Source organism: Oncorhynchus mykiss, chromosome 21 (genome assembly GCF_013265735.2).
Source record: "Oncorhynchus mykiss isolate Arlee chromosome 21, USDA_OmykA_1.1, whole genome shotgun sequence".
NCBI classification, from domain to species: domain Eukaryota; kingdom Metazoa; phylum Chordata; class Actinopteri; order Salmoniformes; family Salmonidae; genus Oncorhynchus; species Oncorhynchus mykiss.
In genome coordinates this window covers 18892484-18907615 of record NC_048585.1, presented here as the reverse complement: position 1 = coordinate 18907615, position 15132 = coordinate 18892484, and the positions used below count along the sequence as shown (strand labels likewise).

The following is a 15132-nucleotide window of genomic DNA, read 5'->3' as shown; positions in this document are numbered from 1 at the left end:
CTTCAGTGATTTTTGCAGTTCGTTCCAGTCATTGGCAGCAGAGAACTGGAAGGAGAGGCGGCCAAAGGAGGAATTGGCTTTGGGGGTGACCAGTGAGATATACCTGCTGGAGCGCGTGCTTAGTGTGGGTGCTCCTATGGTGACCAGTGAGCTGAGATAAGGCAGGGCTTTACCTAGCAGAGGCTTGTAGATAACCTGTAGCCAGTGGGTTTGACAACGAGTATGAAGCGAGGGCCAGCCAACAAGATCATACAGGCCACAGTGGTGGGTAGTATATGGGGCTTTGGTGACAAAACGGATGGCACTGTGATAGACTGCATCCAATTTGTTGAGTAGAGTGTTGGAGGCTATTTTGTAAATGACATCGTCAAAGTCGAGGATCGGTAGGATGGTCAATTTTAGGGTGGTATGTTTGGCAGCATGAGTGAAGGATGCTTTGTTGCGAAATAGGAAGCCAATTCTAGATTTAATTTTGGATTGGAGATGTTTAATGTGAGTCTGGAAGGAGAGTTTACAGTCTAACCAGACACCTAGGTATTTGTAGTTGTCCACATATTCTAAGTCAGAACCGTCCAGAGTAGTGATGCTGGACGAGCGGGCAGGTGCGGGCAGCGATCGGTTGAAGAGCATGCATTTAGTTTTACTTGCATTTAAGAGTAGTTGGAGGCCACGGAAGGAGAGTTGTATGGCATTGAAGCTCATCGGGAGGTTAGTTAACACAGGGTCCAACGAAGGGCCAGAGGTATACAGAATGGTGTCGTCTGCGTAGAGGTGGATCAAAGAATCACCAGCAGCGAGAGCGACATCATTGATGTATACAGAGAAGAGAGTTGGCCCGAGAGTTGAACCCTGTGGCACCCACATGGACTGCCAGAGGTCCGGACAACAGGCCCTCCAATTTGACATACTGAACTCTGTCTGAGAAGTAGCTGGTGAACCAAGCAAGGCAATAATTTGAGAAACCAAGGCTGTTGAGTCTGCCAATAAGAATGTTGTGATTGACGTAGTCGAAAGCCTTAGCCAGGTCGATGAATATGGCTGCACAGTAATGTCTCTTATCGATGGCGGTTATGATATCGTTTACGACCTTGAGCATGGCTGAGGTGCACCCATGACCAGCTCTGAAACCAGATTGCATAGCGGAGAAGGTACGGTGAGATTCAAAATTGTCGGTAATCTGTTTGTTAACTTGGCTTTCAAAGACCTTAGAAAGGCAGGGTAGAATAGATATAGGTCTGTAGCAGTTTGGGTTTAGAGTGTCTCCCCATTTGAAGAGGGGGATGACCACGGCAGCTTTCTAATCTATGGGAATCTTAGACGATACGAAAGAGAGGTTGAACAGGCTAGTAATAGGGGTTGCAATAATTTCGGCAGATAATTTTAGAGAGGGTCCAGATTGTCTAGCCCGGCTGATTGGAAGGGGTCCAGATTTTGCAGCTCTTTCAGGACATCAGCTATCTGGATTTGGGTGAAGGAGAAGTGGGGGAGATTTGGGCGAGTTACTGTGGGGAGCGCACGGCTGTTGACCGGGGTAGGGGTAGCTAGGTGGAAAGCATGGCCAGCTGTAGAAGAATGCTTACTGAATTTCTTAATTATAGTGGATTTATCTGTGGTGACAGTGTTTCCTAGCCTCAGTGCACTAGGCAGCTGGGAGAAGGTGCTCTTATTCTCCATGGACTTTACAGTGTGACAGAATGTTTTTGAGTTTGTACTACAGGATGCAAATTTCTGTTTGAAAAAGCTAGCCTTAGCTTTCCTAACTGCGTGTGTATATTGGTTCCTAACTTCCCTGAAAAGTTGCATTTCTAATGTAGAACGCCACAGGATGTTTTTGTGCTGGTCAAGGGCAGACAGGTCTGGAGTGAACCAAGGGATATATCTATTCCTAGTTCTACATTTTTTGAATGGAGCATGCTTATTTAAAATGGTGAGGAAGGCACTTTTAAAGAATAAGCAGGCATCCTCTACTGACGGAATGAGGTCAATGTCATTCCAGGATACCCCAGCCATTTCAATTAGAAAGGCCTGTTCGCAGAAGTGTTTTAGCGCGCGTTTGACAGTGATGAGGGGTGGTTGTTTGACTGCAGACCCATTACGGTCGCTGAGATCTTGGTTGAAAACAGCAGAGGTGTATTTGGAGGGTAAGTTAGTTAGGATGATATCTATGAGGGTGCCCTTGTTTACAGATTTGGGGTTGTACCTGGTAGGTTCAATGATAATTTGTGTGAGATTGAGGGCATCAAGCTTAGACTGTAGGATGGCCGGGGTGTTAAGCATGTCCCAGTGTAGGTCACCTAGCAGCACGAGCTCAGAAGATAGGGGCAATCAGTTCACATATGGTGTCCAGGGCACAGCTGGGGGCAGAGGGTGGTCTATTGCAAGCGGCAACAGTGAGAGACTTGTTTCTGGAAAGGTGAATTTTTAGAGGTAGAAGCTCGAATTGTATTGGTACAGACCTGGATAGTAAGACAGAACTGGAAATGGAAATGTCTGTGTTTTTGGTGGTTTTCCTAAGCCAGGATTCAGACACGGCTAAGACATCCGGGACGGCAGAGTGTGCTAAAGCAGTGAATAAAGCAAACTTAGGGAGGAGGCTTCTAATGTTAACATGCATGAAACCAAGGCTTTTACAGTTACGGAAGTCATCAAAAGAGAGCTCCTGGGGAGTAGGAGTGGAGCTAGGCACTGCAGGTCCTGGATTAACCTCTACATCACCAGAGGAACAGAGGAGAAGAAGGATGAGGGTACGGCTGAAGGCTATAAGAACTGTCCGTCTAGCACGTTCGAAACAGAGAATAAAGGGAGTAGGTTTCTGGGCACGATAGCATAGATTCAAGGCATAATGTACAGACAAAGGTATGGTGGGAGGAGAATACATTGGAGGTAGACCTAGGCATTGAGTAATGAAGAGAGCGATATTCTCTAGACTTTTAAACTAAGTGATGTCATTGCAGATGTAAGATGTGGGACAACATGTTTGGTTAAGGCATATTGAGCAGGGCTATAGGCTCTACAGTGAAATAAGACAGTAATCACTAACCAGGACAGTAATGGACAAGGCATATTGATATTAGGGAGAGGCATGCGTAGCCAAGTGATCGTATGGGTCCAGTGAGTGGTTGGGTTGGCCTGGGGACACGGCGATTCAGATAGTTAGCAGGCCGGGGCTAGAAAGATAGCAGTTAGCAGGCCGGGGCTAGCAAGCTAGCATAAGGGCCTTTGAGGGACGTCGCGATGGGGGAAAAGTCTGTTTTTGCCTCCTCGTGCGATGACGTCGATAGACCAGTCGTGGAATTAGTAGAGTTCCAAGTAGCAGAGGGGTCCAAGTCCAATTGGCAAAATGGGTAGTGGTCTAAGAAACTGGCCGGTGGATCAGCTAACAGTCAAATATGCTATAGATAGCTAGCAGGCCGCGGTTAGCAGAATGGGCCTTCAGGGGACGTCGCGCCTGAGGGGCCTGTTGGAATCCTCGGGCAGATTATGTCGGTATTCCAGTCGTGAAGGATCGGCGGGGTTCCGTGCCCCGTACCGGCAGTAGAAGGGGTCCAGATATTGTAGCCGAGGAGTGGGCTTCAGGAGTAGCCCAGGAGCCCTAGCCGGGAGATGGGTCTAGCTTGGGCTAGCCCCAGGCTAGTTGGTGCTTGCTCCGGGATGGAAACGATTAGCCAGGTGTAGTCAACCAGGGTTGTGGTTAGCTAGCTGCCATGATCCAGATGAAAGGGTTCAGAGTTTGCGATAGGAATCCGGGGATAAAGAGAGAAAAATAGGTCCGGTATGCTCTGGTTTGAAACGCGTTTTACGAACTGGCGAGAGCTTTCTGAGCTAAAGGTTAGCTGACTGATAGCTGGTAGCTAGGTAGCTAGCTAGCTTCAGTTGAGGTATTCCAGTTCGGAGGTAAATAGAAATACTTTAGAAAAAAACAGATCCACACCACATTGGGTGAGGTGGGTTGCAGGAGAGAATTTTGAATTAAATTGAATGCGAAGAAAAATGTATAAAAAGATATATACATGGGACGAAACAAAGACAAAAAACGTCTGACTGCTACGCCATCTTGGATCATCACCACAACGTGGTGATTTTCATATGGCCAGGTGGCCATAATTATGAGATACAGTATCTATTCAATCAAATCCGTAATTTGGGTTTCCTGTATAGGAAAATACATGTTCTTCTTGTTTCTGGATTGGGAAATTAATAATTAGAGTTTATTTAGATTTATCTTTTGGTTGCTCTTAAGTGTGTGTGGTAACAGATGCGGGCCAGTAATTGGTGAGTGAGGGCTGGAGAGGAAGGAATCAATAACGTGTGTGTGTGTGTGTGTGTGTGTGTGTGTGTTAGGTAGTGGAGGTAGCATAGGGAGAGTCATTAGGCTCGCTGCTAGGTCTCAGACTCACTATAATTACCAACTCTCTAGCTGGAACACACACCTACATCCTCCCTCCTCTGTCCTCTTATCCACACACACATCCTTCATTGATGCACATCACACCCGCACCCGCACTTACATCCACTGCCTTTTGGGAGAAGAGCTTACTGCCAAGACATTGTATGAGCCACACTCACACCCAAATCTAGGGTGTTGGAACCAGTCTTTTGGCAGCCCTTTAAACCCCCTGCAGAATGTGCCAGGAAGGACAAACCAAACTAAAAAGTGTGTGTGTTTCACTGCAAACTTAATTACCTTGTAACGGTGGACCAGGCTGGTGCCTTTATGTGATAATAATTCTAGTAATGATGTTACATATGGTCTGCTCTGTGTTTTTACCATTATGACTCATTGTTCCTTCTTTGAAAGCCCGGTTATTTGAATATATTAATGTTTAATAGAAACACTCATATGTTTTGCTTATTACAACCAGTGGAGGCTGGTGGGAGGAGCTATAGGAGGACGGGCTCAATGTAATAGCTGGAATGGAATCAATGGAACAGTATCAAACACATCAAATATATAGAAACCACATGTTTGACCCCGTTCCATTTATTCCATTCCGGCCATTATGATGAGCCCGTCCTCGTATAGCTCCTCCCACCAGCCTCCTCTGATTACAACATGTGTTTTTACCTCAGGCAGTCACATATGATGTCACCATATCACCATTGTTATAAATGTGATGTTGTCAGGTTATTATCGAGGCCTTTGTATTATTCCAGAGTGCCTCACTACCAATAGAGGTAGGATTTGAATCCAACACTCTCATAACTGGGTTTTACTTCAGTGGAGGCTTATTACATGCTTAGTTCACGTTGATTCCATGTTAAATACATGTTAATAATTGTGTTCTAACAGTTGTGCTGATAGTAGAGGTCGACCGATTATGATTTTTCAATACCGATACCGATTATTGGAGGACCAAAAAAAGCCGATACCGATTAAAAAAATATATATATATATATTTGTAATAATGACAATTACAACAATACTGAATGAACACTTATTTTAACTTAATATAATACATCCATCAATAAAATCAATTTAGCCTCAAATAAATAATGAAACATGTTCAATTTGGTTTAAATAATGCAAAAACAAAGTGTTGGAGAAGAAAGTAAAAGTGCAATATGTGCCATGTAAGAAAGCTAACGTTTAAGTTCCTTGCTCAGAACATGAGAACATATGAAAGCTGGTGGTTCCTTTTAACATGAGTCTTCAATATTCCAAGGTAAGAAGTTTTAGGTTGTAGTTATTATAGGAATTATAGGACTATTTCTCTCTATACGATTCGTATTTCTTATACCTTTGACTATTGGATGTCCTTATAGGCACTTTAGTATTGCCAGTGTATCAGTATAGCTTCCGTCCCTCTCCTCGCTCCTACCTGGGCTCTAACCAGGAACACTTCGACAACAGCCACCCTCGAAGCATCGTTACCCATCACTCCACAAAAGCAGCGGCCCTTGCAGAGCAAGGGGAACAACCAGTCCAAGTCAAAAAAGCGAGTGAGTTGATAGGCTTGAAGTCATAAACAGCGCAATGCTGTTTGCTGTTTGAATGAATGCTTACGAGCCTGCTGCTATCTATCATCACTCAGTCAGACTGCTCTATCAAATCATAGACTTAATTATAACATAATAACACACAGAAATACGAGCCTTAGGTCATTAATATGGTCGAATCCGGAAACTATCATCTCGAAAACAAAACATTTATTCTTTCAGTGAAATACGGAACCGTTCCGTATTTTATCTAACGGGTGGCATCCATAAGTCTAAATATTCCTGTTACATTGCACAATCTTCAATGTTATGTCATAATTACGTAAAATTCTGGCAAATTAGTTCACAACAAGCCAGGCTGCCCAAACTGTTGCATATACCCTGACTCTGCATGCAATGAACGCAAGAAAAGTGACACAATTTCATCTGGTTAATATTGCTTGCTAACCTGGATTTATTTGAGCTAAATATGCAGGTTTAAAAATATATACTTCTGTGTATTGATTTTAAGAAAGGCATTGATGTTTATGGTTAGGTACAGTCGTGCAACAATTGTGCTTTTTCCCAAATGCACTTGAATAATAATAATAATAATAATAATCCCCCGTTTGGCGAAGTTGGCTGTCTTTGTTAGGAAGAAATAGTCTTCACACAGTTCGCAACCAGCCAGGCGGACCAAACTGCTGCATATACCCTGACTCTGTTGCAAGAGAAGTGACACCATTTTTCCAAGTTAAAAGAAATTCATGTTAGCATGCAATATTAACTAAATATGCAGGTTTAAAAATATATACTTGTGTATTGATTTTAAGAAAGGCATAGATGTTTATGGTTAGGTACACGTTGGAGCAACGAGAGTCCTTTTTTGCCAATGCCACCGCATCGATTATATGCAACGCAGGACACGCTAGATAAACTAGTAACATCATCAACCATGTGTAGTTAACTAGTGGTTATGATTGATTGTTTTTTATAAGATAAGTTTAATGCTAGCTAGCAACTTACCTTGGCTTCAAACTGCATTCACGTAACAGGCAGGCTCCTCGTGGAGTGCAATGTAATCAGGTGGTTAGAGCGTTGGACTAGTTAACCGCAAGATTGAATCCCCGAGCTGACAAGGTAAAAATCTGTCGTTCTGCCCCTGAACAAGGCAGTTAACCCACCATTCCTAGGCCGTCATTGTAAATAAGAATTTGTTCTTAACTGACTTGCCTAGTTAAATAAAGGTGTAAAAAAAAATCGGCCAAATTGGTGTCCAAAAATACCGATTACCGATTGTTATGAAAACTTGAAATCGTCCCTAATTAATCGGCCATTCCGATTAATCGGTCAACCTCTAGTTGATAGGTTGTTGACCTGTGTCTCTCTTCCTCCCTAGGTGTTGAAGGTCAGTCTGATAGGACACAGGAAGAGAATTCTGGCCTCGCTGGGAGACAGGCTTCACCAAGACCCTCCACAGAAACCTCCACGGGCCATCTCCCTACGGGTCAGTGTGTGTGTGTGTGTGTGTGTGTGTGTGTGTGTGTGTGTGTCCTCTCTCTCTCTTCCCTCCCAGATGGTAGTAGTCCTAGATACTGCAGAGAGGTTCAGTGAGCTTAGGGGAAATATCTCCACTGCTGTTGTTAGCCTTCACAAGTCTCCCGGCAGACACAAAATGGATGCCGCCAGGACCACAATAGACCGCTGTTTCCCCTCTCCCTGCCGGTCCTGGATACTAATTACAAGATGCTGGATTCCATTCCCCAGTGCATATGGGTCTAATGTTCAACTTACAAAGGCCTGGGAAATGCTTCACCTCCTGGGACTCAATTTGATCCGGCAGCCAGGATGTGGCTGCTGTTCTGCAGCCTCTCAAGGCCCAGACGCCTGCTTTCATTCCATTTAACAAATCGGTCCAGACAGAGGTGCTGGGCAGTGTCTCCACTGCAAATCTAGTCTGCTGTCCAGAGCCAGGCTAGCAAACAGAGAGGAGGCTGAAGGTTTATTCAGCATAGCATATTATCATGTTCCAAAAGCATTCCACTAGATACCACTTAGAATGCATGCTCAACACAGTAGCTTCATTTTAAGAGGTATGCTAGTGAAAATAATGATGTAAAAGGTAAGCTAGGCAATCATTATGTAGTGGAATCATTATACCATTATTGTCTCGTCCTAATTTGGGCCCCCCCACCTGGAGGCATGTCCACGATGGGAGTAGCCAGTAGTGGCAGTCTTGACATTTGACCTCTCCTTTTCTAGATACAGCCTATCATGGAGCATCAAAAGCATCACATGGCACACTTCACCACAATTTAATAACCCCTCCTCTCTGTCCATCCATCCTCCCAGGAGCCCGGTGGCTGCAACACCCCTCCCCAGATCCTTCCGGGCCAGGCTGCGTACACCACGACGGGTGTCCCAGGGGGCTCGTTGGACGTGCAGCACCTCATCATGCAGGCGGACGCACGGCGCCGCCAGCGCTCCAACGACAACTACTTAGAGGAGATGCCTCGCTCCAAACTGGAGCGGCAGATGGCCCAAGTCAGCATGGTGAGAGGGGGGGGAGGAGAAAAGGGGGAGGAAGGGAGGGAGGGAAGGGAAGATAGGGAGAGGAATAGACAGCAGCCTCTCACAATTATTTTCCTGTGCGTCCCTATTTGACCTCTCTACCAAACTACGAAAGCGTGATGATTAATATAATATGACATATCATTCATCCTCTCGGATGGTTGGGGGGCAGAACACTGTTATAAATCATTTGTACACTGCAAATTGACCGCAAGAATCCCAAACAGATATATTATTAGATAAAAATAGAATCATTTCAAACCTTGATTACTTTGGGATAAGATCACATATGCCTCTATTTATACGTGGAAACTACTGTACTTGGGAACAAATTAAAATCACTTTCAGCTAATTTGTTTTATGTACAACAACAATTTTTTTTTTAAATACATATATATATATTTGGCCCTCGGACTGCCTATTGGGGAATCCTGCCCTACACCGTACCATAACTGCTCTACCATCCTGTATTAGCATGCTATTTAACTTACATACTTTTTCCACATTTTGTTACATTACAGCCTCATTCTAAAATTGATTAAATAACAATTTTTCCTCATCACTTTACACACAATACCCCATAATGACAGAGCGAAAACAGGTTTCTAATAATGTTTCATAATTTATTTATTTATTAAATTAAAAAACATAAATACCTTATTTACATAATTATTCAGACCCTTTGCTATGAGACTCTAAATTGAGCTCAGGTACACCCTGTTTCCATTGATCATCCTTGAGATGTTTCTACAACTTGATTGGAGTCCACCTGTGGTAAATTCAATTGATTGGACATGATTTGGAAAGGCACACACCTGTCTATATAAGGTCCCACAGTTGACATGTCAGAGCAAAAACCAAGCCATGAGGTCGAAGGAATTGTCCGTAGAGCTCCGAGACAGGATTGTGTCGAAGCACAGATCTGGGGAAGGGTACCAAAACATTTCTGCAGCATTGATGGTCCGCAAGAACACAGTGGCCTCCATCATTCTTAAATAGAAGAAGTTTGGAACCACCAAGACTCTTCCTAGAGCTGGCCGCTCGGTCAAACTGAGCAATCGGGGGAGAAGGGCCTTGGTCAGGGAGGTGACCAAGAACGCGATGGTCACTCTGACTGAGCTACAGAGTTCCTTTGTGAAGATGGGAGAACCTTCCAGAAGGACAACCATTTCTGCAGCACTCCTCCAATCAGGCCTTTAAGGTAAAGTGGCCAGATGGAAGCCACTCCTCATAAAAGGCACGACAGCCCGCTTGGAGTTTACCAAAAGGCACTTAAAGACTCTCAAACCATGATAAACAAGCTTCTCTGGTCTGATGAAACCAAGATCGAACTCTTTGGCCTGACTGCCAAGTGTCACGTCTGGAGGAAACCTGACACATTCCCTACGGTGAAGCATGGTGATGGCAGCATCGCACTGTGTGGATGTTTTTCAGCGGCAGGGTTTGGGAGACTAGTCAGGATCGAGGCAAAGATGAACAGAGCAAAGTACAGAGAGATCCTTGAAAACCTGCACCAGAGCGCTCAGGACCTCAGACTGGGGTGAAGGTTCACCTTCCAACAGGGCAACGACCCTAAGCACACAGCCAAGACAACGCAGGAGTGGCTTCGGGACAAGTCTCTGAATGAACTTGAGTGGCCCAGCCAGAGCCTGGACTTGAACCCGATCGAACATCTCTGGAGAGACCTGAAAATTGCTGTGCAGCGTCGCTCCCCATCCAACCTGATAGAGCTTGAGAGGATCTGCAGAGAAGAATGGGAGAAACTCCCCAAATACAGGTGTGCCAAGCTTGTAGCGTCATACTCAAGAAGACTTGAGGCTGTAATCGCTGCCAAGGTGCTTCAACAAAGTACAAAGGGTCTGAATACTTATGTAAATGTGATATTTCAGTTTTTATTTTTAATACACGTGCAAACATTTCTAAAAACCTGTTTTTGCTTTGTCATTATGGGGTACTGTGTGTAGATTGATATGGAGAAAAAAACAATGTAATCATTTTTAGAATAAGGCTGTAACGTAACAAAATGTGGAAAGTCGAGGGATCTGAATACCTTCCGAATGTACTGAATATTAGCATGCATGGTACAGTATGGTAACCTCTACCAAAATCCATGATCCTCCTATTGAACCTCTCCACCAACCTATGAAAGCACGGTCGGCGAGTCAGAGGCATCTGGGAGAGCAGCTTCTCTTAAGCGTTCCTTTGATCTACCCCGATTAGGGTCCATCCGGAGTGTGTGTGAGAGTGTGTGTGATTCACAGAGCTTGTCGCACCAGACACACTCTTGTGTTTATAAACGACTGACTCCTTGAAGTGCGTTTGTGTCACGACTCACAACATTGGCCTCTTTAGAGCAGCACTCAGGTGAGTGCAGTGAGTCAGCAAGGTCGTGTGGAGGAGATCATTATGGAGACTTCTCTATTCCTCTCACTCTCACATACTCTCTCTCTCTGTTTTACTTTCCACTCTTTCCTTCATCTCTCCCTTTCTCCCCCTTTTCCCTCCACATTGCATCTCCGCCCATTGCCACTGAGGCAGTCCGAGATCATGCCCTGCTCCCTCCCCATTGCCACTGAGGCAGTCCGAGATCATGCCCTGCTCCCTCCCCATTACTACTGAGGCAGTCAGAGATCATGCCCTGCTCCCTCCCCATTACTACTGAGGCAGTCAGAGATCATGCCCTGCTCCCTCCCCATTACTACTGAGGCAGTCAGAGATCATGCCCTGCTCCCTCCCCATTACTACTGAGGCAGTACAGAGATCATGCCCTGCTCCCTCCCCATTGCTACTGAAGCAGTCAGAGATCATGCCCTACCCCCACGCATTACTAATGAGGCAGTCAGAGATCAGGCCCTGCTCCCTCCTCGTTACTACTGAGGCAGTCAGAGATCATGCCCTACTCCCCCATTGCTACTGAGGCAGTCAGAGATCATGCCCCACTCCCCCCATTGCTACTGAGGCAGTCAGAGATCATGCCCCACTCCCTCTCATTGCCACTGAGGCAGTCAGAGATTCTGCCCTGCCCCCCCTCCCCCCCCATTGCCACTGAGGCAGTCAGAGATCATGCCCTGTTCCCCCCCATTGCTACTGAGGCAGTCAGAGTTCATGCCTTGCCCACTCCCCATTTCCACTGAGGCAGTCAGAGATCATGACCTACTCCCCCCATTGCTACTGAGGCAGTCAGAGATCATGCCCTGTGCCCCCCATTTCTACAGAGGCTGTCAGAGATCATGCCCTACTACCCCTCATGCCCCACTCCCCCCATTGCTACTGAGGCAGTCAGAGATCATGCCCTACTCCCCCTCATGCCCCACTCCCCCCATTGCTACTGAGGCAGTCAGAGATCATGCCCCACTCCCCCCATTGCTACTGAGGCAGTCAGAGATCATGCCCTACTCCCCCATTGCTACTGAGGCAGTCAGAGATCATGCCCTACTCCCCCATTGCTACTGAGGCAGTCAGAGATCATGCCCTACTCCCCCATTGCTACTGAGGCAGTCAGAGATCATGCCCTGGGCCCCATTACAGGGATAATGAGTCTCTCTCTCTCTCTCTCTCTCTCTGTGCTCTTTCTGGTCTTTATATAATTGTGTTTTGCCAATTGTGTCTCTATCTTTGTCTCTTCCCCCTCTTTCTCTCCCTCTCTCCCCCCCTCTCTCTCCCCCCCTCTTTCTCTCCCTCTCTCCCCCTCTCTCTGTCCCCCCCATCTCTATTTCTCTCCCTCCCTCCCTCCTCTCTCTCTCTGCCCCCCCCCCCCCCCCTCTCTATCTATCTCTGTCATTTAGATCAGTTTGATTAGCCCAGTGTCTTGGAGTAGATTACCTGTTCTGATCCTCCTCTAGGGCTCACCCTGCAGCTATTTACCCCGATGTCATTATCCCTGATTACCTCACCTCCAGAGTATCTCATTAAGACGCAGATGGATGTGACACACAAACAAACAAGCACTCCCGTATAGTAGTGTCATGGGACTTTGATTATAAAACTGTGTCAGGAGGATTTCCTCACACTCAAGCCTTGTTGTGAACATTGCCTGTGTGATTATCGTCTGCTTGATTATTAAAAACCATAGAGTTGGATAGAGGCCACATCTTTGCATATTTGCCATAATGGTTTCTAAGACAGCATGGGCAGCGCCATTGAGGGCTATCTCCATTGATGAAAGTCCGCAATGGCGCTGCCCATGCTAAAACAGGCTTTGTGGCAAGTGCACCCTCTATCCAGCTCTATGTTATCAACCAACTTCTTGTTGTCCTGATCCTGGATCTTATTTCTATTTATTTATCAGTCTCATGATGTTGGAGAAAGACCTTCTGCAAGAAATGATACTGTAAGTTGTCTGTGATGCTAGTGTGCATCAAATACTGTTGTTGCCAATGTACGTGACAATGTCAATGTACGTGACGAACAGTCAAACAGTCAACTGTCAATGTATGTGATATAAATGTACATTATATTTGTTGATAATACAAATCCATTTACTCATGATCGTTTCCATTTGACTTAGAACATATTGGCTAAGGGAAAAGTACTGAAGCTAAATATATATCCATTTCCTGTTTCTGTTGAAAAGGATGAAAGAAAGAAGGACGGGATTTTCCACACAGTGCCAGGGGAGGTGTGAGCATCATAGCACTAGCTAGGGGAATTAAACAGTATGAAAAGCCATTTAAATATGACCCTTCTAAGACTGTTAAAACGCACTTAGCATTAGGAGAGGATGATCCATAGAAACACAGTGAGGTCTCAAAATGTTGTTGAAGCGTTGTTGAAGCGTTGTTGAACCGTTGTTGTTAAGCTTTTCATGTTCAGTCAGTCTGGATAGAACCTGTTACATCATAGAAGTGCCATGTGGTTAGGAGCAAACGGCAGCACATATCTGACAGACTAGATATATCAGCTCAGAATATGCTTGACTTAAGTTTGTGCCCAATCCTTTTCCTTGTAATCGGCTGTGATTCCTCATCCGTGGCCTGTGTCTGATCTTCTTGCCATTGGCTGTTGTTACAGCAAGGCGAATGGTGCGAGCCAATCACGTTGCGTCCTCCCAACGAGGCCACCTCGTCCACTCCAGTGCAGTACTGGCAGCACCACCCTGAGAAACTCATCTTCCAGTCGTGTGACTATGAAGCTTACGTGAGTAGTCCCGTCCCTACATTATACTGTGTGTGTGTGTGTGTGTGTGTGTGTGTGTGTGTGTGTGTGTGTGTGTGTTTGTGTGTGTGTGTGTGTGTTAGTATGCTTTTCATGCATGTATGATATGCTTGTGAATGTGTATGCATGCAAAACGCTACATTAGCATCGTATCATATTCTACAGCAGCGCTATTCAAAGTCGGGGTCGCGACCCCGCTAGCTGAACATCAGTGGGGTCAATAAAAAGGAACTAAACATTTAGAGTACAGATTATTGTATGGGACAATATACGTTTTTCAGAAAGATAATACAAACAAATAACAATTTTATTGAGTAAATGTATTTTCATTTTGATAAGAGAAGAAACTATAGTGAAGGTTATTTGTTGATGTAAAAATGTACAGATTTTAAGGTTGTGTCGTATTTGGGTTCGGGTGGGGTTGGAAAAAAATTATTGGTAAGAAAATTCAACCAGAAATTGTGGTGGAAAGAATGGGGTCCCCGCTGAAAAGGTTTGAATAATACTGTTCTACAGTAATGTGGGAGAGATGCCCTGTCTGTCAAGGGGGTCCAAGACACTTTCAGGGACCCCCCCCCCCCCCCCCCCCCCCCATACACACACACACACACACACACTGACACTCCATAATACTCTTTGACAGCTCTCCACAATCCTACTATCTACTCTAGCCCTGGCCTATAGCTGACATATGTTATGCCCTCTGACTTAAAGTACCTGCACTTGTGTTACCTAACCGACACACTGGAGGTATTCAGGAGTAAAATCATGTTTCACCCTTCGATCAATACTGCACCAAGCTATTCATGCTGCTGCAGTAATTTTAGCCTCCCATTACATAAAACCAGCCATGTTACCAAGGATACAGCACATGTACATTTGATTGGCTTAGCCCCAGCAACCATGTAACACTGATTACTACCCACTTTCAGCTGATGAATCACCGGGAAGATGATTGGCTCCCATTTGGAGTCTGGAGGCTCCCATTGGCTCTCGGGGCCAGCCGTGTTGAATTGTGATTGACTCTTGCACAGTTGTGCATAGTGATTGGCTCAGAGCTGCTGTTGTGGAGATGAGGGGGCTAGAGGATTAGAGAGAAAGAGAGAGAGAAACAGTGAGTGAGTGTGAGTAAGCAAGAGAGTTTGTGAGAGAGTGAGGGAAAAGGTAATGTGGGTTGAGAGAGGGAGGGAAAGGTAGTGTTGTTTGAGAGAGTGAGGGATAAGGTAGTGTGGGTTGGGAGAGTGAGGGATAAGGTAGTGTGGGTTGAGAGAGGGAGAAAGGAAGGGAGAGAGAGAAAGTGTAAATAAATAAAATAATCGGTGCCAAGCAACCACTCTCACAGGACTGAAGCTCCACATGGCCCCACGAAGTGAGATAGAGGAGAATCTGAGAGAGAAAGAAAAGGAGGGAGGGAGGGAGGGAGGGAGGGAGGGAGGGAGGGAGGGAAAAATAAACACATTTAAAAAAGCATGGAGCGTTAAGCACTGAGAT

General features: G+C 45.4%; 1 protein-coding gene across 6 annotated transcripts in view; it reads left to right on the top strand.

Annotated features, from left to right (window-relative positions):
• LOC110501015 (ankyrin repeat and sterile alpha motif domain-containing protein 1B) overlaps nt 1–15132 on the top strand; it is a 308010-nt gene that overhangs the window by 263937 nt on the left and 28941 nt on the right. For 5 of the 6 annotated variants that reach the window (XR_005038543.1, XM_036957167.1, XM_036957166.1 and 2 more), the window contains 4 exons: nt 7316–7423; nt 8269–8469; nt 12776–12817; nt 13498–13623. Coding sequence is in view for 5 of the 6 variants with exons in the window: in XM_036957167.1 (XP_036813062.1) it covers nt 7316–7423; nt 8269–8469; nt 12776–12817; nt 13498–13623 (477 nt within the window). In the remaining variant the exon portion in view is untranslated. The remainder of the gene's footprint in view (nt 1–7315; nt 7424–8268; nt 8470–12775; nt 12818–13497; nt 13624–15132) is intronic. The other variant, XM_036957168.1, reaches the window with a different exon arrangement.